Source organism: Sus scrofa, chromosome 14 (genome assembly GCF_000003025.6).
Source record: "Sus scrofa isolate TJ Tabasco breed Duroc chromosome 14, Sscrofa11.1, whole genome shotgun sequence".
Taxonomy (NCBI): domain Eukaryota; kingdom Metazoa; phylum Chordata; class Mammalia; order Artiodactyla; family Suidae; genus Sus; species Sus scrofa.
The window spans coordinates 86,564,696-86,588,423 of record NC_010456.5 but is presented as its reverse complement, the minus strand read 5'-3'; the positions used below and the strand labels follow the sequence as shown (position 1 = coordinate 86,588,423).

Below are 23,728 nucleotides of genomic sequence, written 5' to 3'. Positions count from 1 at the left end.
CCTTTTGAAAGTCAAGAGATTTCACAGATGAACCTAGACTTCTTCATCGCTAAACAACTTAAAAGACAACTGCGTGGAACTCCAGAACATCTGCAAGCTTTGGAGGGGTTGTGTTCAAAAAATTGTCACCATCCCTGTGTGTGTGTCTGCAACATGCCAGCTCTAAGTGTCAGAGACCAGTCACCATCATCAGTCTTGCCAATGCATTTGTCTTTCTTGTGCTTGTAGATATTCAAGTTGGAGACCTTCAGTGTACAGCCTTCTGTGTTGCCCTTTTGTACTGTGACTGTCTGTCTATATGTTTCTACAGCTAGACTCCAAATTCCTTGAGGGCAGGAGTCCTATCTTACTCATCCTTTGTCCCTCAGGCTCAGCACAGAACCTGGTTTTAGGTGTTCAGTGACATTATGGAGTTAATCTACAAGGAAATGTAACTGTGATAGAATGAGGGAGGCCCTGGCAAGTCATGCTCCAGGCTGGGACACTCGTGCTGCTGGGGGTTGGGAGTAAAGGACGTGGACGGTGGGCCATACCCAGGCTCAGTCCTCTGGCGGGCCTTGCAACCCATGTGTGTCCCTGCAAGGTATAGCATGTACCTATGTTTCATGGCCATTTTGCATTTCAGGACATTCCAGGACCTGTCTAAACAAGTGGAGATGTCTTATGGCACTGTCCGGGATTCTGCAGTGTATGAGTACTTCCGAGCCAAAGGCACCAACCCTCTGGAGCAAGACAGCACATTTTCTGAGCTCTGGCGGACCATCAGCAAGAATGGAGGGGCTGACAACTGTGTGTCCAGCCCTTCAGAAGGCATCAGGAAGGTAGGCAGGAGCTGACCACTTGGGCATGTGTGTGCTATGACAGGGGCCATGGGGACTGTCATGCTCCGGGTAGGAGACACCTTCCCAGACATATCTCCTTTGAGTAGCCCTGTCACTTGCAACATGTCCCATCTTCAACAGCTTAGTTAGGCATTTCTCACAGACATGAGAGTATCAGGTAAAGAGGCATACATTCTTTAGATAGATGCTCATTTTTTGGCAGTAGAAGCAAAGGCATTGGTCTTTAGGTTCCTTCTAAGTTTCCAAATGGTCAGGGAAAAGCAATTAGATTAGAGCCCAAGACATAGACCTCCCCCTTCATGGGCTTATAGGATGGTGATGTGGAGGGGCTGCTCCACTCCAAATGGGAACACTGGGCAAAGCGAGTGCAGAAGGAGTTCCTGTTGTGGCTCAGTGGTGAGGAGCCCGACTAGTATCCATGAGGACGCAGGTTTGATTCCTGGTCTCGCTCAGTGGGTTAAAGATCTGGCATTGCCGTGAGCTGTGATATAGGTCACAGGTGTGGCTCAGATCCTGCATTGCTGTGACTGTGGTCTAGGCTGGCAGCTACAGCTCCAATTTGACCCCTAGACTGGGAACTTCCATTTAGTGCACGTTCAGCCCTAAAAAGTGAAAAAGAAAAAAAAAGCAGATGCAGAGAACCAAGTGAGAGGTAGAAGGAAGTGGGTCACAGGGTTCAGGGGAGAGTGGGAACACTGTAAGACTGTGATATGGAGAGGCAGTGTGCTCAGGAGATGATGATAAGGACAGCAAGCCCAGAATGGAGGTTGAACTGGGAGAAATTGAGGGAGCACTGGGTGGGAAGAATCCAGGCCAGAGAGAGGAAGGGAAGAAAAAGGTTAACACATTCTTTGGGAGTGGGTTAGACTTTGTTCATTTATTTCAGTTAATTTCGCAATTAATCATGATTATTCCATTATACAGATGAGAATCATAGATGTGGGTCACGCTCCTTGTTAGGTTCTGATGCCTGGGATTCCAGACTGAGGAGTGTGGTGTTCATCCACCACGTGCTGTGGAGCCCTTTGGAGGTCTGTGATGAGGAAGATGGTAGGGTGAAGGCAGGTGTCATAAAGATGTTGCTGTTGATGACACCTTCTTCGCAGTGACCCTCACATGCAGGGGCTACTATCTCTGTCGTCAGTGAATGATGCAAAAAAGATGTGAACTGTGGCCACCATTGCTGCCTCTCTGGGTAGACCAGTTGTCCAGCCTATCTTGCTCAGCATCTCTTCCCTTCTGTTCCTTATTTAGCCTACCCAACCTTCACACATTCACACACACACACACATACACCTGTCTAGCCTGCCTCAGTGTATCATACCTTTCCCTATTCATCTATTCTACCTCTGTGGAACCATCTTACAGGCCCTCACATGTAGTCACTCATGCATACACTCCCATTCCTCACACATACTAGTGCACACACATATTCCTGTACATGCATACCTGGGTTCCACCATCCCAGCCACTTGGCAATTCTTTGGCCTTACTGGAGAGGACAGCTTTCTGCCAAAAGCTTCCAGGCCACAAGGGCTTACCATCCTGCTCCTCATGATGAGAAAAATCCTCAGCAGTCTGCCAGCCCCTCCCAGGAGAGCCCTGATGGGGTCCAGGGAGAGAGGCAGAGCCTGAGTCCTGCTTCAGAAGCAATGGGGCACGGCATCTGGCATGGTGCCTGAAGACTGCACTCTATGTGGAGTGGGAGCCCCTGGGCACATGTGTTAGCTTGGGGCAGTTAGCTCGGGGAGGCTTCTCCCTGTTGTTTAGCCAAGTTGAACAGGAGACAGTGTCTGGGCTCTGGAGCCTGGCATAGTTGAGTGAGAATCCCAGTTCCACAGCTCACCAACAATGTATAATTGAGCACACCACTCTTCCTATTGGGAATCTCTCAGTTGAGAGAGGCCTGGGCAACTTCCCATTTGGAGGTCTCTTTAGACACTTAAAATATTTAAAAGTATGTGTTATAGTAGATTTGGAATGTTTATATTTAACAAAGTGATATCTTAACAAAAATAATAAAATGCAACATAAATGTGCTAGTCTCATGCTCACAAGGTTTATTAAAACCTCTTACTTTCTCTTGCACAAAGAAGGATGGTGCTCTTACCTCGAGCTGCTGGTTCCTCTTTCATCCCTGACAGTGGATTTTTGTGGCTGTAGGTGACCTCATTTGGAGATAATGAATACAAAGTTGATTTAAAACCTTTTATGAATGTAAGGCTTGGGCCAAATGGCCTTCGAGTTTCCCTTCTCTGCTTTCTTTGTCTCTCATAAAGAGTCAATACTCCCATCCAAACTGAATTGTTATGAAGATTCATTGCAGTGATGCTAAAAAAGAACTTATGAGAGAAAAAAATAGCAGCTTTTGATTTGATCAAACTTCTATTTATTATAAGACACTTTAAAGAAAATAAAAAGGCGAGTCACACCCTGGGAAGGGCTGTTTACAATGTATATAATGAATATTGGGTTAACATCCTATATGGGTATTATTTGAAGAACTTTTATAAATTAATTTTAAAAAAGCTCAAACAATTTAATAGAAAAATGGGCAAAAGACTTGTACAGAACTTTCACAGAAGAGGCAACACATATGGCCAATAGTCATATGGAGAGATGTTCAAAATCATTAGTGTTTCCAGAAAATGAAAATTAGAACCATGAAGATATATCACTTTACATCAATTAGACTTGGCCCAAATGAGAAGTGGTAAAGAGGACGGGAGTAACAGGTGGTTAATTGCTGATGGGAGTGTTCTTAGTACAGTCATTTTGGAAACGTGTTTCTTGTTCTCTTCGAAAATGGAACATTTGCAAACCCTATGACCCAGCAATTCCACTCCTATGTATCCACCCAAAATAAACTTCTGCAGCACCTTGGAGACAAGAAAGGCCATGGTAGGTAGCATTGCTTATGGAGCCAGGACCCTGGAAACAATCCAAATGAGCATTAATTTTTTCTTTTTGGTGTAAATCTTTTTATTTTTATTTTTATTTTTCCACTGTACAGCAAGGGGGTCAGGTTATCCTTACATGTATACATTACAATTACATTTTTTTCCCCCACCCTTTGTTCTGCTGCAACATGAGTATCTAGACAAAGTTCTCAATGCTATTCAGCAGGATCTCCTTGTATATCTATTCTAAGTTGTGTCTGATAAGCCCATGCTCCCGATCCCTCCCACTCCCTTCCCCTCCCATCAGGCAGCCACAAGTCTCTTCTCCAAGTCCATGATTTTCTTTTCTGAGGAGATGTTCATTTGTGCTGGATATTAGATTCCAGTTATAAGTGATATCATATGGCATTTGTCTTTGTCTTTCTGGCTCATTTCACTCAGTATGAGATTCTCTAGTTCCATCCATGTTGCTGCAAATGGCATTATGTCATTCTTTTTTATGGCTGAGTAGTATTCCATTGTGTATATATACCACCTCTTCCGAATCCAGTCATCTGTGGATGGTCATTTGGATTGTTTCCATGTCCTGGCTATTGTGAATGGTGCTGCAATGAACATGCGGATGCATGTGTCTCTTTTAAGTAGAGTTTTGTCCAGATAGATGCCCAAGAGTGGGATTGCTGGGTCATATGGAAGTACTATGTATAGATTTCTAAGGTATCTCCAAACTGTTCTCCATAGTGGCTGTACCAGTTTCCATTCCCACCAACAGTGCAGGAGGGTTACCTTTTCTCCACAGCCCCTCCAGCACTTGTTATTTGTGGATTTCTTAATGATGGCCGTTCTGACTGGTGTGAGGTGGTATCTCATGGTAGTTTTGATTTGCATTTCTCTTATAATCAGCGATGTTGAGCATTTTTTCATGTGTTTGCTGGCCATCTGTATATCTTCTTTGGAGAAATGTCTATTCAGGTCTTTTGCCCATTTTTCCATTGATTGGTTGGCTTTTTTGCTGTTGGGTTGTATCAGTTGCTTTTATATTCTAGAGATTAAGCACTTGTCAGTGCATCATTTGAAACTATTTTCTCCCATTCTGTAAGTTGTCTTTTTGTTTTCTTTTTGGTTTCCTTTGCTGTGCCAAAGCTTTTCAGTTTGATGAGGTCCCATGGGTTTATTTTTGCTCTAATTTCTATTGCTTTGGGAGACTGACCTGAGAAAATGTTCATGATGTTGATGTCCGAGAGTGTTTTGCCTATGTTTTCTTCTAGGAGTTTGATGGTGTCCTGTCGTATATTTGTCTTTCAGCCATTTGGAGTTTATTTTTGTGCATGGTGTGAGGGTGTGTTCTAGTTTCATTGCTTTGCATGCAGCTGTCCAGGTTTCCGAGCAATGCTTGCTGAATAGACTTTCTTTTTCCCATTTGATGTTCTTGCCTCCCTTGTCAAAGAGTAACTGACCATAGGTGTTAGGGTTTATTAGTGTGTTCTCTATTCTGTTCCATTGGTCTCTCTGTCTGTTTTGATACCAGTACCACACTGTTTTGATGACTGTGGCTTTGTAGTATTTCTTGAAGTCTGGGAGAGTTATGCCTCCTGCTTGGTTTTTGTTTCTCAGGATTGCTTTGGTGATTCTGGGTCATTTGTGGTTCCATATAAACGTTTGGATTGTTTGTTCTAGTTCTGTGAAAAAAATTTTTTTAAATATATATAACCTGTAATGAAATGAATGAACCACAGTTTCATGTAATGGTATGGATGAATCTTAGCTGAATAATATTGAATGAAAAAAAAGCATTAGGAGTTCCCGTCGTGGTGCAGAGGAAATGAATCTGACTAGGAACCATGAGGTTGTGGGTTAGATACCTGGCCTCGCTCAGTAGGTTAAGGATCTGGCATTGCAGTGAGCTATGGTGTAGGTCGGAGACTCGGCTCGGATCTGGCATTGCTGTGGCTCTTGCATAGGCTGGCAGCAACAGCTTCAATTAGACCCCTAGCCTGGGAACCTCCATATGCCACGGGTATGGCCCTAAAAAGGCAAAAAAGACCAAAAAAAAAAAAAAAGCATTAAAGGCAATTTCATATGGGTCTACTAATAGAAAATAACATACAATATAACTCCCCTTCAAAAATGTGTAAAACACAGGCATATACACATCCAAAGTAATGTTTATTTTTTATTTTTTGTCTTTTTTACTTTATGGCCACATCCAAGGCATATAGAGGTTCCCAGGCTAGGGGTGGAATCAGAGCTGTAGCTGCTGGCCTACACCACAGCCACAACAACGCAGGATCTGAGCCGCATCTGCGACTTACACCACAGCTCATGGCAATGCTGGATCCTTAACCCACTGGGCGAGGCCTGGGATCGAACTTGCATCCTCATGGATGCTAATCAGATTTGTTAACCACTGAGCCACAATGGGAACTCTCAAAATAATGTTTAAATATAAGACTCATCCAAAGTAATGTTTAAAATATAAGATAGTGGCTACTACAGATGGGAGAGGCAGAGCAAGTGGAAGGGAGAAGCTGATTATTGGATGTAAGTCAGGATCAATGTTAGCTTTATAGTCATAGGGTTTTGGATTTTTTAAAATTTTTAAAAAATTTCTATTATAATAAATAATAAATTAGTTAATTTAAAAAGGAGGCCATTCCTAAATAAAAGGACTGGTGTCCTGAACCAAGGGTTATAAATCAATCTTATTTTTGCACCTACCTTCTCTTTCAAAAAAAAGAATTCCAGGCCAGCCAGGCAGAGTTTGGCTTCCCCCTACACCAGCCCCTTCTTTCCTTGTGAGCACTCATGTATCAGCCTACTTTTTGTTCCTGGAGCACCTCAAGAAGGCAGATGTCAGAAAAGCCCTCTGGGGCACAATAAATCCGGTGACAAGTCGTCAGGGAAGCATCTCTTCATCATCCTCATCATCATTCTAGTCCATTGCTGGCACCTTAGAAGTCCTCACCCTCTAGTGATATTTAGGGCCTTACTCATGAATAAAACAGTGTGAAAACTAGTAGTAGAAGATGCAAATAAGAGATTCTTTATAAGTGCCTATAACTCCATGGTACAGAGTCTAGTCTTTTTTAGCACACAGGATGTGTTGATTTTATGACACCTTCATTTTATAAACCCCAAGCTGACTTTGGGGTCACAAATCTCCCCCATGCATTTGTATCTTTAAGGAAAAAAAAAAAAGACAACTGACTGTCGGCACTAGATAAATGTTAAGGGCTTTATAGCTAGGGTCATGAAAGTGAGTTTATGGTATTGTCAGAAAATGGAGTGCATCACATTTTTTTTTTACTAGAAGAAGAGCTCAGATTCACTCTTAAACCCTCCTTCTACATGTGTCTGTTTAGGTGGTTACTGGAAAAACCTACTTGCTTGTCTGAAACTCTTCCTGTCCCCCTGCCACTGTGGAACTGCCTTTCATCTTCCCGGCTCTGGCTCGAGAAGCCTTATGACTCCCCAGCCCTCAGCAGAATGGACTAGGGATGGCTATGCCCTCAGTGAGGGCCATCTCTGGAATCCAGACTCTGTGAGGAAAATCCCAGCATGTAGGGAAATATGGCATAACCCTGATATTTAGGGTCTGTCAGATCCCAAACAGACCCTTCGTGGGTGCAGGGCAGGTAGCCTGGCAAAGGTGAGGCCCAACTGCCCCCAAGGGATGTCAGAGGAAACTGCTTTATCAAGGAGAGAATGCTCCCACTTCTAATTTCCAGTTACTCTTTGGTGACTCTGGATCCATTTTCCGAGAGTAGTTGCTAGTGGAACAATGTCTAATTGCCGTTAAAAGTCAAGGAGCTCGGTATCAAGGCTAACCTCAGAGAGCTGCTATTATTTTTTTCCCCCCTCGGGAGTGCTGCAGCTTTTAATGACTTGAAACCAATTTAGGTGGGAAATTGCTTAGCAAGAGGCGATCACTTTTGCCCAGTATCAGAACCAGAGAAAGGAATTATGTTATGGTTGCCCTGCGGCTGTGACCTGCTCCTTCATGCCACCTATGGCTCAGATAAGGAGGGGGTAGCCCTTTCTGAGCCCTGGTGAAGAAAGAAGAAAGGAATTTGGAAGGAGAGGGAGGTTTTATTTATTTATTAAAAACCCACAGTATGCGGTTTTTACAACAAACATGCATGGCACCCAGTAAGTCTCAATAAATCCTGGGTTGGTTGTCTCTGAATGAATCCCATTTGTTGTCTGACTGAACAGAGATGCATAAATCAGGGGTGTAGTTGGTACCATCAGTTAGTGGGTTACCCTCTGTGAGTTCCTTGTTCCTTGATGGGAGGGACAAGCAAAATAGCTTCATAGTCCCTTTAGGGCCTGTTTCTTAAAACCCTCCCCTTAGGAAAGAGACCTTGTTGATCCTCAGAGAGAGAAGAGAGGCTGTCTTCATTTCTCACAGACACCTGCACTTGACCTGAGGACAGCCTAAACCAGGGGTTCACAAACTATGGTCCATGGGCTAAATCTGGCCTGCCACCTGCGTTTACAAATAAACTTACAAATAAAGTTTTATTGGCACACACATACTGTTTATGGCTGTTTTTCTGCTACTTCAGCAGAGTTGAGTCATTGTGGCAGAGACCATGTTGTCTCCAAAGCCTAAAATATTATTACCTGGTCCTTTACAGAAAAAAATTTTGAGAATCCCTGGTCTAGAATAGTGGGTGCTCCAGGGATATGGCCCAGGGGTCAATGACATCTGATAACCCATAGACACATCCAGTCGCTCACCACGTAGGTCTTTATCATCTCAAAGGGCAGAGGCCCAACTAGTAAGAAGCTCCTCCTCTGGCTTTACAGCACCTAGAAGTAAGTAGGTGCATGCAGTAACACATCATCTAGCTCTGTTCCATTACCTAGTCCCATACCCTCTAGTAGCGGGCAGGCTCTGTCCTTTCTTGTCCTTCTCAGGTCTAATGCTCATGGTCCAGAGACTTCCTTCTCACTGCACTGGGACCCAGCCTCACTCCCAGCCTGGCCCTGAAATCTATTGAGTTCTCTCTGTGTACCAGGCACTCCACCAAATGATCTGCATGTATTATTCTTTTCATCCTAAACAGAACTACTTGATTATTATTATCTCCAGCATGTAGAAATGGGACTGACCCTCAGGGAGATTAAGTGGCTTGTTCAAGGTCACACAGACATGAGTAAGCCATGGAACAATTGTCCATCTCACTCCAACCTTGCTTCCTACGGCGGAGTGACACCACCATTTCTGCACTCAATGTGTCTCCACCCCCCTGCCTATTTGTTACTTGTATTTTGATTTCCCTTCCCCTTTTACACTACAGTAGCAAGATATATGCCAGGCTCCCATGTTAAAAAGCCTTACCTCTCTTTACATGTGACTTAGCAAAGGTTATTTAAGTCCGTGATTTTATCTTTTGATTTCCCAACTATTAAAAATATCTATTAGAGAAACTCAGTAATGCAGAATTGAGCTAGTAAAGCGGTTTGAATTTATATGATAATAACTTTGTCACATGAAATCAGATTTTAATGCTGTAGGTGGGATTTTTTTTTTTAATTTCTTTAGCTTGATCAACTCTACTAAGTGACATCCAGCACAACCCAATTTCTGTGCCATGTCAGGGCTGACCCAGGCTGCCAATTTATTAAGACTTTCCATAAATCAGACCTAATATTTAATAACATTGTCAAATAGAATACAGTGTTAATAGTTTAAATGTCAATCTTCACAGCTCATTGGGCTCTTCGAATAAATAGACAAGTAGCTTGTTCTAGACCCTGTGTCTGGAGATAGTATTTTTCAGAGGGATGTAGCTTTGCAGTGGAGCAGTCGTAACAGAAGGTGTTTTTTTTCCACTCAGTAAATATCGCTGAGGTCATAAAGTGTGAATGCAAATGCACGAAGAAAACGGGCCCACAAATCTTATTTATTTCCATGCAGATCTAATGCTTGCCCTGGTTCCAGATTGCATGTGGGTATCACCCATCATCATGCACTTTCTTCCTTCTCCTTGCTCTCTGCTCTGTAACAAGGGATGCTTTCATTGCACTCATTCTGTGCTGAGTGCCAGGAATCATACCTTGTGGCAGAAAAAGTGGTTCCCAGCAGGATTATGGTCAGGAACTGTTGCCAAAACTTGGCCTTTGTCCACTGGTGCTGAATAGAAATGCAGAGATAGAGTTAGGGTGAAAGAGAAAGAGATAGGTTTTATTGCTTTGCCAGACAAAGGAGGCCACAGCAGGATAATGCCTTAAAGACTATGCTCTCCACTAGGAAGAATTGCAGGGAATTTTATAGGAAAAAGGAGAAAAACATGCTTTCAGAGAAGAGTAAGGATTGGGGCCATCATGCATTCTTCTTTCTTTGAGGGAATCTTAGTCATCAAAGCTGGTCTTAGGAGATCTCAGCCCGATCATGGCAAAGATCTTCTGCATTATTGCCTAGAACAGTACCTGAGAAAAGGACATATTGATCAGAGATTAGAACAAACTGGGAAAGTTCCTGAAAAACATCATATGCTAATAAATCTTTAACCCACAGGCAAGAGTGCTTAGGGTGCCTAATCTCTAGATTATAGGTGATTGTGTTTAGGGTGCAATTAAGCCAGGGAGAAGCACAAGGAAGGACTCTAAGATTTTTGGTTTTAACATATCAATTTCTAAAAGAAGCATAAGGAATATAACTTTTCTCTTAGGTGTATAAGATCCCTATGTCATTATGTGTATGCCTTGAGAGGGAACTAGGATCCTGCCCCAAGGATCTACTATTGTTTCTTGACTGTTTCTCACTTTTCTTTGCATCCCTTTCCTTCCCTGATCAGCAACTGCCTGAAGCTGTCCCTTGGGACTCAGAAGGCCATGAAGGCTAAATGAGATCCATATCCTAAAAATAAGAAATGAGGGACACAGAAAGACTTTTGTGCCCAGGAGCCCCACAGGGCCCTGCTTGGTTACAGAATGTTGATGCCCCATAGTGCTCTCCATTTAGAAGGAGCAAGGTGAGGGAGCACCTGCTTCCATGATATACTGGGAGTCCTTACAGAGGAGTAGGATGAGGCTTACATGGGATAGTGCTGCTTTGTATTTGGGGGATTCTGAGTTCAATGATCACAAAGGTTTGGTCAAGTAGATGGAAGGAATCTTTGGTGCAAGTCTGACTGACCCCTCTGCCCTGCAGGAAAAAGGACTGGTTCAAACTAGGTAGCTGTGTGCAGTGGAAATCAACAATGCTTTTCTCTGTAGCAGCAATGGGCCTTGCAGACATGCTCCAGGACACATATTTTGTCCTTTTCCTGTTTCCAAGTCAGTGTAGATTGGGAATTCCATATGCCTCTTTCCTTCTTAGACACTCACATTGCATAATCATTTATCTATCTTCTTTCGCACTTGCTCAAAAGGCACTATATCTTTTTTGCAAGTTGGATTGTCTCTTCTCTTTATTCATTCATTTATTCACTTATTCATGCATTCAAGAAATGTAATTTGAAGAGCTTCCACCTAGGGGTTTGGAGATGTGAATTTAAGTTCCACCTTTAACCAAACTGAATCCATGGTTTTGGTTAAGAGAATTCACTTCTCTGAGCTATATGTGAGATTGAGACATGCCTTCCCAGGTTAGTTGTGTTTGCAAAAGTGGAAAGTGTCTAGTGTGGATTGCAGGACAAAGTTGACATTGAGTGGGTATCAGAAGAATGCCTTAACACCTACTATGTATTAGAAAAAAAAGTAATAAAACTATAAAGGCAAATAGTACTTAGTCTTTTATGAGGTATAATTGGCAAACAACCAAATGCACATACATTAAGTGTTTATTTCATGGGTTTAAATTATTGTATGCACTGTGTAATCACCATCCAAAACAAGATAAAGTCATCCCTCAGTATTTGAGAGGGATTGGTTTCAGGACACTGCAGATACCAAAATCCATGGATGCTCAAGTCCCTTATATAAAATGGTGGAATATTTGCATATAACCTACAAGCATTCTCCTATACTTTAAATAATCATCAATCATTGTAAGAATACTTAATACAGTGTAAATACTATGTAAATAGTTGTAAATACAATGTAAATGCTATGCGAATCATTACCAGTATGCAACAAATTCACGTTTTTCTTTTTGGAATTTCCTACGGACTTTCTTTTAATGTTTTTCATCCACAGTTGAATTCATGGTGCAGAACTCACAGATACAGAGGAACAACTGTGTAGAATGTTTCCAGCACCTTGAAAAATTTTCTTATATCACTTTCTAGAAACTCCTCCCCCCAAGCTCAGAAGAAACCACTTATGAATTTCTAGTACCACACTTTAAATTTACCTGTTCTTGTACTTCATATAAATGGAATAATATAAAATATGTGTATCTATGTTTAGTTTCTTAAACCCAACAAAATGTCTATGAGACTTTACCATGAAGTTATGGGTATCAGTACGTAGTTCTTTCTTTTTATTTCCTTTGAATAACATTTCATTACATGAACAAACCTCAATTTGTTTATCCGTTCTCCAGTTGACCTATATTTCCACCGATTTAGAGCTGTTATGAATAAGGCAATATTACAAGTCTTTTGCAGAGATATGTTTTCATTTCTCTTTGCCAAATATGATAGAGAGAACTTCAGGTCATAGGGCAGATGTGTGTTTGTTTACCTCTGTAAGAAATTGACTCACCATCTCCAATGGGATTATTCTATTTTTCTATCCCAGTAGTGATATCCTGCTTATATGTTTGTAAGTTCCAGGTGCTGGACATCCTAACCAACATTTTATTTGTCAGTCTTTAGGTCCATAGACAATTAAGTGGATGTGAAGGATGCCACATTGTTTTAATTTGCATTCCTTTGGTGACTGATAATGTCCAGTACTTTCACGTTGGCCATCTACATAGCTTCTTTCAAGAAGAGTGTGCTCATATCTTCTTGAAATTTTTACTAGGCTCTTCATCCTTACATTGTTGATTTAGATGAGATATACATATTTTGGGTATGAGTCCTGATAAAATTTTAGTACTCCATTCCCATTGTGGCTCAGCGGGTTAAGAAGCTGATTAGTATCCATAAGGATGTGGGTTCAATCCCTGTTCTCCCTTGGCAGGTTAAGGACCCAGCATTGCCACAAGCTGCAGCGTAGGTTACAGATGTGGCTCAGATCTGGTGTTGCTGTGGCTGTGGCGAAGGCTGGCAGCTACAGCTTTGATTCAGCCCACAGCCCAGGAACTTCCATATGCTGCAGCTGCAGCCCAAAAAGAAAAAAAAAAATATATATATATATATATATATATTAGACAGTTTTAATTTTGATAAGATGCCATATATCAATTTTACTTTCCTTTTATGATTAAAATTTTTGGTCCCAAGAAAGTTTTGCCTGTCTCAAAGTTGCAAGTTTTCTTGTAGAAGTTTTTACATTTATGTCAATGTTGCATCTCAGATTAGTTTTTGAGTATGGAATAAAGCAGTGGTCCAGGTTCACTTTTTTTTCCATCTGTCTATCCAGTTGACCTAGCATCACTTACTAAAAATACTTGCATTTACTGAATAAATGACTTGATGCTTTGATGGAAAATCAACTGGCCAGACATGTGTTCGATTCTTTTTCCAGATTTTCTGTTCTATTCTGCCTGTCTATACATCTATTCTTATGCCAATACAAAGATGTCGTGATCACTGTGGCTTTATAGTAATTCCTTAAATCAGGTAGTGTAAGTCCTTCAACTTTGATGGTCTTCTCTTACAAGATTATTTGGGCAATTCTAGATCTTTTTATTATTTCCCCCACCATCCCTTCTCATGCAGTTTCTTGATGTGGGATCTCAGTTCCCAGACCAGGGATTAAAACTATGCTGCAGTGATAAAAAAAAAAAAATGCTGAATTCTAACCACTAGACCACCAGGGAGCTCCCTGTTCCATTTAAATTTTATAATCACCTTGTCAATTTCCTCAGGAAAGCTTGAGATTTTGATAGCTATTACATTTAATCTATAGATTCTTTGGGGGAATCAATCGCTTTAAACTATTTAGTTTTTTAATTCATGAATATATATTTTTCCTTCTAAAACATAAACTTTCAATATTATTGATTTTCTTAGTGGTTATTATACTTTATTGATTTCAGCTTTTCTTGTTAATTTTTTTCTTAACTTTTATTTTCTTTGATTTCACTTTGCTCTTACCTCTTCTAGCTTCTTAATATTGAAACTTAGATTATTGGTTTTACTCCTAACATAAGCATTTGGTTTTCTTTCCTAACATAAGCATTTAAAGCAATGTTTTAGCTGAATTCTGGGGATTTTTATATGTTGAGTTTTCATTATCGTTAAGCTCAAAACATAAAACATTGGACTTAGATTTTTTCTTCAATGCATCTCTTTTGAGTTCTGGAGGATGACAAGTGGCTATAATTTAATGTGGAAAAAGGTATGAGAACAAAAAGCTGGGGTGTTTTCAGGATGTCCAGCACGTGGAACTTACAAACATATAAGTAGTATATCACCCCTGCTCAGTAGGGTTAAGGAAACCTTCCCAAGGTAGTCCTGTCATGCACCCATACTTCACAATCCAAATGCCTCAATTCCTTCTCAGTATTGAAGACACAAATGTGAGAATGTGAGAGAAAACTGACAAGCAGGAAATAAAGTACACATGAAAAATAACGGAAACCAAGCAGTGGAATGGCATGTGAACAAAACCCATTTTTATTTCTACTAAATGTATAGTTTCCTTGTGGGAGAGTGATTTTTTTTTTCCTAAGCAGTGGTATTTCTGCTGCTTAGCAGTTGCTGTCTACAGTACCCCTTCTCAGGGTCTCAGGCTTAGTTCTGAGTGTCCTAACCCCATACTATGCCTTCTTCATGTGCTTTAAATCTGTGGTCCAACCCAACTCCAATGGCACCAAGGTTAAATATCTCCCAATCCATGCCAACTTTTAAAATAAGAGCTTTTGTGATGAAATTTTAGGTTATACATTTACAAGGTAAATTTAATATATCACCATATTTCTAAAAATTAGCAGAAAAAGAACCAATCATACATATTGTTGTTCACCAATTAAATAACGGTCTAGGAATTCTTGTGTATATTTCTGTGTAGTCATTTTCAAATCTGCAAACATTTTACATAATTATGATGTTAGAGATAATACATTTTATCCTGCATTTTCCTAACACTGCTGTAAAACTTTAAAAATCATTTAAGTGGCTACTTAATATTTTATCAAATAGATGTAAAGTGATTTATTTAAACATTTCCTTCTTGATTGTCATGTGGGTCAATTCCAGTTTTTCCCGAATAGTAGTAGCATTATAATGAACATCTTCATGCCTAATGGTTTTTCAGTTTCTATATTCAGGTCATATTCTCAAAAGTAGAAATATGGTGTCAAAAAAGGATATAAACATTTAAAGCTCTCAACAAAATATTACTGAGTAGTGCCAAAAGCAGGGCTTTGAATAAATTATATTCTATCTTTGGGATCAAAAGAATACTCAGGCTCCAGTGTTTTTCTGCTTTGTTTTTTTTTTTTTTTCATTAAATCCTTGTGGATTTATCTTTAGTAGGAAAAGTCTTTTTATAAATTGTATTTTTATACTTTTCTCAAATCCCTTGTGATTTTTTTAAAAATGTATTTATCTTTATGCTTTATTATTCTGGGGACTGAAGTGGAGAAGAAATCACTTTCTTTTCAACTCACTTTTTTTCTTGGCCCATATTAGGCATTTTGCCATCACTGATTCATAAATTTTGGTGGGTTTGAGGAAATTGAGTGAGATCACGGTTAGACATATACCTTTGTTTAATAAACCATCATTGATTATTTGAACTATATGGGCTTTTTATTCATTCATGAGTCAACTCATTTACTAGTGCTGAGCTCAGTTAATATGTAAGTGTGGGCTTGATACTTTCCTTCTAAAATTGAGTTAGATTTAGCGTAAGCTCAGAGGGAAGAAAAAGGCTGGTTTGGTATAGTATGTTATTTTAAAAATAAAAGATTTGTGTTTCCTTTCTTACTTTACCCAGAGTTTTCCTTCCTTCCTTTGGGGCCTTGCATCAATGTTTCTGACCACTGGGAGGTTAATTTAATTGTAATGGCTACCATGAGCATGGCCTGGGATGGATCAGGGGTAGGGATATGTTTCCATAGGCATTAATTAGCTCAACCATGCTTCAAGACAGCCTGTTTATTAATGAGGAAACTAGAGTTTGAGGAGGACAAGGGACTTGCTAAAATCAAGCTTGAGTCGATATTGGATCCAGGGTTTGGGTCAGTGTTTTTCTCACTCCAGCGCCTGTGTCATTACCTTGTGACACCCCACAAAAAATGGCAGAGATGCATGATCAAAAGAAAGCCTCAGCCCCTCCTACCATGTTGCTAGTGTTTTCACTGCAGGAAACCTGAGCAGTTTCTTCCCTGTTCCCCACCTTCATACTCTTGGTTCCAGCCTGCTTGGGAAGCCGTCCCTTTCTTTGTTGGACAAGTTGGTTCTCGGTAATCTGTCCAGCCTCAACAGAAGCATCTGCTCTTCCTAAGCCCTCTGATGTAGCTCCTCCTTTCTTTGGGCAGGGCCAGGGGCTCCCTTAATACCCTGTGCATCCCAGAACACAGGCTCATCACATGTCTCCCCATCTTCAGTGCCCAACTCTGTCATATCCTGTCTAGACTCCAAACCTCCATGGAGTGGGGCCTGTCTCTTATTCATTTATTTGTCCCCAAGTCCTAGGGCAGAGGTAGGCACAGGGGCAAAGCCTAAGGACATCCAAAGACTTTTATCCTGTTAAAAATAAAATAAAATAAAATAAAATAAATGTTCAATGAGTAAGAACTGAGGAGTGTTTGGAAATGCATCCATGTGCATCTTGCTTCAACATGGATGAGCAGGATTGCTGGGACCTAGTTACAGAGAGGGCAAGAAGGGGTGAGGAGGGGCGGGGAGGGCAGTGGGGTTCATCAGCCTCCTGGAGCAGGTTTCCATACAGTTGACTAAGTTGGCCCCTTCATAATGCCCTGCAGCTTAATTCTCTTTGATTATGATTGGTTTGGGATAATACAGTACAAAGATCAAGGAAAGCCCCCACTGTGCCTCCCTTATTAAATTACTTTGCTTTGGGTTTTGAGCATTGCCAAGCAAATCTCATTATGAATTCTTCAATTACTTTCTTTTGCGATTTTTATAATTTGGTAGGGTAAGCTCTGGAATCCAACCAATATCTGTGCCATCATGCTAACTTTGATTATTTTCAAACTCCTCATTATAAGGGTGGGAGGATGTTCACTTCCCTTAAATCTGATTTTATTCTTCAGATTTCTTCTGCCCCATAATTTGCTTTGTACCCAGTCTGATATGCTTCACCTTAGTGCTGGCTATAAATGTGGGCTTGTTCCATTCTGTTTTTTCTACTGAGTATTAAGGCTTTGGGTTTTATGACTTAGGTTTTTGTATTTTGAACTGAATTGTTTTGTACTTTGATTACATTAAAACCAAGAAGCAGTTGCTGGTGAGAACAATTTTGATTTATTGAGTCAGCCAGATTGTTGGCAATTTTTGTTTAGCTTATTTTTATTTCCATGTTGTTGGTATAATTTTGTTTGTCCAGGAACAAAGAGGGAGAAAAATAGAAAGGAAAATAACATTTATTAAGAAATTACTGTGTGTGGTCCTGTGCTCATACCCGTTATCTTCACCATTGAGGGCATATGTGGTATTTCCATTTTGAAAATAAAGAATGCAAAACTCAGAAAGGTTAAACAATTTCCCCAAAGATTATTGGACTCTTTCTACCATCCATGTGTTTATTGTTATTGCTTTTATTATTAATATCACCATCATCATTGTCATCATCAGTAAGAAAATATTTGCAAATGATGAGACCGACAAGACAAGGGGTTCCTATCTGAAATATATAAGCGGTTCATACCACTATTGTAAAAATAGACAAACCAATCAAAGAATGGAGAGAAGACCTAAATAGACATTTTTACGAAGAAGAAATACAGATGGTCAACAGGCACATGAAAAGATTTCTCAACATTGTTAGAGAAGTGCAAATCAAAACAACAATGAGATATTGTCTCACACCCATTATCATTAAAAATTCTACAGATAAAGAATGTTGGTGAGGATGTGGAGAAAAGGGGACCCTTATATACTGTTGGTGGCAATGTAAATTGATACAGCCATTATGGAAAACAGTATGAAGTTTCCTTTTAAGGGAAAAAACTGAAACTAGAACTGTCATATGCTTCAACAATTCCACTCCTGGGTTTATATCCAGAAAAAAATGAAAACTCTAATTTGAAAATATACACACACACACACCCATGTACATAGTAGCACTATACAATATCCAAGACATGGAATCAATCCAAGTGCCCATCAACAGATGATTGTTTAAAAGAATATGTACTTAGCCATAAAAAAGAATGAACTATCACTGCTTGTAGCCACATGGATGGACCTAGAGAATATTATGCTTAGTGAAATAAGTCAGAGAAAGACAAATATCACTTACATGTGGTATTTACAAAATAATACAAATGAATGTATATACAAAAGAGAAACAGACTCACAGACATGGAAAACAAACTTATGATTACCAAAGGGGAGAGAGAATAGGGGAGGGACAAATTAGGAGTATGGTGTTAACAGATACAAACTATGACACATGGAATAGGAAAACAACAAGGATTTACTATATAGCACAGGGAATTATACCCAATATCTTATATTAACCTGTAATGTAATCTTCAAAAAACCAAATTGCTATAGTGTACACCCAAAACTAACACAATATTGTAAATCAACTAATGAACTATACTTCAATTTAAAACAAAAACAAAAACAAAAACTATTTGGGTATAAGTAGTGGTTTCCACTGGGATGAGAACCTCTAATATAGAGTCCCTTGGAGTTCCTCAGTGGCTTAGCAGTTAAAGATTTGGCATTGTCACTGATGTTCCTTGGGTCACTGCGGGTCACTGCTGTGGTGCAGATTCACTCCCCAGCCTGGGAAATTACATATGCTGTGGGGCATGGCCTCCCACCCCCCCAAAAAAGAGTCCCTTAATTCTCCAACATGGAGGTATTAAGATTGGCTTTGAGCTCTACATTTTAAAACTTTAGCATGTGTGTGTGTGAAACACAAACAGAGGTGGACAGAGGGAGAGACCGAGAGAGAGAGAGATGAGAGGTGGATTAATTCAAATCAGGAAGAATAATAAGAACAGTAAGAGCTTAGAAAATCATGCCTCCCAAGGGGCAGATAAAGGAAATAGGAATGGTGAGGAGCCCAGTAAAGAAAATCTTCAGCAGTGAAATTTGTTATTTCTATTTTTTTTAAAGAATCTTCTCATGAAAGAGATCTTGAACCCATCCATGCAGCCCAGATCTCAGACCTCAGTTATTTATGTGGGAAGTGATGAGAAGGGCTCAGTACACTTTCTAGTGAGTGTTTGGCATCCCTGGGATAGGAGGTGGGCTTCTGTCAGGGCCATGCCCCCATGGACCCCTCTAGTGACTGTTTCTGATTCTTTGACTTTTACAAAGCTGTACACCCTGACAGGTAGAGCTCAGAGCTTGTTCTGTGAGGGATGAGAGTCTATTTGGATCTTTTTGGTCAGTACATGACCTCTTTTGTGGCCCCTCAAAGTGTGAAAGGCTATTGTGTGAGCTCTTTCTCTATCTCAAGGCTGACATTTTACTTAGCAAAGCCCATAAAGGAATACTTAGCCACAAATGGGATTAGAGAACAAGGCTCTTTGACATAAACCCCACAGGAATGGTCTCTGAACACATTAAGGAATGGTCTTTAATATGAATCATGATAACATGTGATTTTACTGCTTCTCTCTCCATCCTGCATAGTCCCAGTTGTCAGTTCCCAACAACTCTTTCAGGCTAAAGAGACTCTGAGGGGGGTTGGCTGCAGATGGCAAAGCCACTCTGACCTCAGGGTGTAGTTTCATGAGTCTCATTTGAACTTTGTCTCAATGAAGTCAAGTGCTCAGTTAGGGCCACATAATGCAGTGAATAGAGTGTGAGATTTGAGTTAACAGGAACTCGGTTTGGCTCTTGGATCTGCCTTGTAACAGAGTTGAGATCCTGGGCAAGTTAACTTATTCCTGAACCAAGTTATCTCATCTGAAAGATAGAAATACTCATATTGGGTCTCCCCACTTATTGTGAAGATTAGAGGTGATATGAAGGGATGAGTGCCATGCCTTTTAGAGTATATTTTAACACAGCAGTTCTCAAGGGGTGGTCTTTGGACCAGTAGCATCAGCATCACCCAGGAACACATTAGAAGTGAAACTTGCGGACCCTATGTTAGACTTCATGAATCAGAAACTGGAGATGGGAATTTGGGAGGAGGTTACTAATCCGTCTTTGAACATGCCCTCCAGGTAATTCTCATGCCCTTTCAGGTTTGAGAACATACCTTGAATAAGTTGTGCTTATGGTTATGACTACTGTTTTAATATTATCAGTCTTTGATTTATTTCTGAATCTTAGGAAGTGACTCTTAGCCAGAAGCCAAGGGTGGTTATTGACACTGTCCATGAAATCAGCCTCTGGAGGAGAGTGGAGGATGAAGAAGGGTGGTGGGAACTGACTTGGAGAGGCAAGCAGGACATAGCCAGCTCAGCTTGCTTTGATTCATGTCCCCAGCGTCTCAGATTCTAGTATTCATCCTTTTAATTCTGCATTAATCACTTTACACATATTTATTCAGCACCAACTATATGGCAGACCTTATGTTATGGCAGAAAGAAGAATATGTATGGCCAAGGGGCTTGTATCCTTCCCTGTGTGTGTGTGTGTGTGTGTGTGTGTGTGTGTGTGGAGGAGGCTGGGGGTCAGGTGTTCTTAGGTTGTTTCCCTTTCTACATTGGCATTTCTCATTCTATGTTCTTGTCTCTTCATAACCTATTTTGTGTCTAAGAGAACCAATGTATTCTTTCATTTAGATCATCCTTCATCTTTCCCATAGAATAACTCAGATTGTTGTTTATCATGGTCTTTGGACAATTTATAGCTTAGAAAAATCATTGAAAATCAATGTGTCCCTTTGCCCTGCTGAGAATGTTCTTTATGGCTCCCCATCTTGCTGAGAGTGTGCAATTTCAGACTTCAAGGAAGGAACCATTGATTCTTCCAAGTTAGGACTTTGGGTTTATCTTTTGTACCAAACCATCTTCTTCTCCCTTGGAGGTGTGAGAAATCTTCTCCCACTGAGGCAATGCTTGGTTCTCTAAATAAGATTCTTTTCCCCAAAAAGGCCAGAGGCCATAAAAGGGAAAGCAGCCATAAAGCCTCCATAAGCTTAGGTGCTGGAGGCAGACATCATTAGCAAAGCTGGTCTAGAATCTGGCAGCTTGATAACAGCAGCTGCTCAGGGGGCTCCATGTGGCTCTTCAGGGCAACTGATGTTGGAATTTTGATGTGGGACAAAGGAAGACCATTTGCAGTCAAGAAGACCTGGGGAGACATTCAAGCTCTGCCAGAATGACTGATTCTGGGGTCTTGGGCAAAGTCCTTTAGAGCCTTAATTCTCTTGGAAAATGAACACAGTTTATACTCTGGAAGTTTATCCTAAACTTTCTAAGAAGGGAATGGATGGGAAAGCACCAAGGAGAGTGATCTGTAGGAAGATGTAAAGGGTGACTTTTCTTTAGTGTTTGTTTCCAATGGCCTTGATCTTGATTCTACAGTATTTCCTCCTCCATTTAGGGCTCTGCCCCAAGATCCTGGTGCCAGCATACTCTTTTCCTTCCTAAACCTACTCTCAGGAGATGATCAGAAGTTAACCGACACAAAGGTCTATATCACTGGGTCCCAATTTTAGTACACATCAGGATTACTGGGAGATTATTAGAACAGATTGTTGGCCACTGTAGTCAGATCCTTAGCTCCCTACCACAGCAGGAACTCCCCAACTAACAAAACCGATTGTCAGGTCCCACTCTTAAAGTCTTTTATTCAGTGGCTCTGGTATAGAGCCTTAGAATTTCCATTTCTTTTAAGTTCTCCAGTAATGTTGCTGCTGCTGGTCTAGGGAACACTCCGAGCACCACTGGTCTGTATTATAAACCTGGAGAATGTTAAAGTCAGAGAAGATCTTAAGGATTATCTGGGTTCATCTTCCAGTTTTATAAATCAGTAATGAGTCAGTACCTGGGTCAAGACTGTGACCCAGTCTAACAGACTTTCTAATTTACCAGGCTAGTGACTGAGAACAATTCAAGTGCTATTTTCCCTAAGGAAACTGCATTTTAATGAGGAGTCAAACTTTAAGCTCTAAGGATGATGCTGGTGATGATTATCATGATCATAATGATAGTATCTTATTGTTCCAGTTCCCTCATTTCATCAGGCAGTTTTTTCCTGTGATAAGCCGGGGGGAGGCGGGGCTTGTTACTCCTGTTTTCTAGACAATGTCATTCAAGCTCAGAGGGTTCAGGTGGCTGACCATGGACACTACAAAGGCCTGATCTGCCCATCTCCAGACCCTTGCTTTCACCAACATATGACACCATGCTTTCTAAGAAAGGGGGTCGAAGATTCTATAATGAAAGTCAAGGAATCAAAGAGAAGGTCACGTAAGAGTACGGGCGTTGGTGGCCTGAGGAATTGCTTGCTGCTCTCTATCGCTAGCTCTGCTTCTCACTATTGATTGTGTTGCTCCAGGACACGGGAATACCAGGATGGCATCTTGGGTAATCATTCGCAGGAATTGTTTTGCAGACCTACTGCCTGGCCATCAGGAGCTGTTTTCTACTATCTATAGTCTTGGGGTCTCTCTATCATCCAGGTCTGATAGCCTGGGTAATGGGCAGCGTCACTGGGACAAACATGACAAAACTTCAAGGCTGCTCTCATGCCTGTGTTCACACGCACATACACACACACTCACACACATGACATCTGTCTCCCACATGTTCTTGCTGCCCTTTCAGTCATGTTATCTCATTGACCAGCTCCATCCTGTTCACTCTGTTCTGAAGCCAGGAGCCAAATTAGGACACTTTAGGAAAGCAGCCATGGTGCTACCTGTGGGCCAGTCCAGCTGCCTTCTCCCCTCCCACCAAGCCTGCCCTGCTTTCCCTGCTTTGGCTGGTCCGAGGGCTTCTCCAGGTGAAGGGTCACTCTCTTTTACTCCTTGGGTGGCAGGTTTCCTTACAGCCTCCTGAGGAGGGCTTGTGAATGCTCCCGAGGGTCCTGTTGATGGTCTGCCTTACATTTCACATCATTTCGGAGACCTCTTTGTACTGCACTAAGAGACCGAAGGGAGGTAGTCTCCTTCTCTCCAGATGAAGGTCTTTTCCTGAACCTGTTGTGGTCTCCAAGGCTTGGTACCTGAGTTCACCCCTCTGCTGCTTCCCTGGGGGGTGCTCACATTCATTCACACACACACTCACACACACACACACACACTGTCACACATGCATATGGTCATGCACACACATCCTTATGGGCGCACATGTACACACAGACGCACACACACCACACACACAGAGTATATTGCTGACTTGGTCAAAGTGGAGAAATGATTGTCAGGATAGGAGTGGATGGGAGGAAAGATGTTTCAGTAACAACTGACTTGATTGATCTTCTGACTTTAGCTGGGGACTGCCAGAAGGAGAAGGAGCTTGTGTTGGGTCCTCACTGTGTGCCAGGCACAGCCACTGTGTCCTATAACCTCATACTCAGAGTAGTCCTCTAGGAAGTGATTATTAACCCTAAGTCTGCAAGTTCACCAAACAGCTGGATGTGGTGGTAGGTCTATCCACAGTCCTGTAGTCTTTTCATTACACTGTGTTCGATGAAGGAGGCTGAGTCACTAAAATTACCCTCTTGGCCAGCTGTAATCACAGAAGAAATGCTTACTGCACTGCAGAAAACATGGGCAGCCCAGGACTTTGAAATAAACCAGTAGAAGTCACCACCCATGCTGTCATCACTTGAAGATGACTGCCATGAGTACTTGGCATTTGGTTCTGAC

At 41.1% G+C, this 23,728-nt stretch overlaps 1 protein-coding gene across 2 annotated transcripts in view; it reads left to right on the top strand.

The window, feature by feature from the left end:
• Positions 1-23,728, top strand: part of GRID1 (glutamate ionotropic receptor delta type subunit 1) — a 687,194-nt gene that overhangs the window by 638,666 nt on the left and 24,800 nt on the right. For both annotated transcript variants that reach the window (XM_013983389.2, XM_021073750.1), the window contains exon 13: positions 626-821. In XM_013983389.2, the coding sequence (XP_013838843.2) occupies positions 626-821 (196 nt within the window). The remainder of the gene's footprint in view (positions 1-625; positions 822-23,728) is intronic.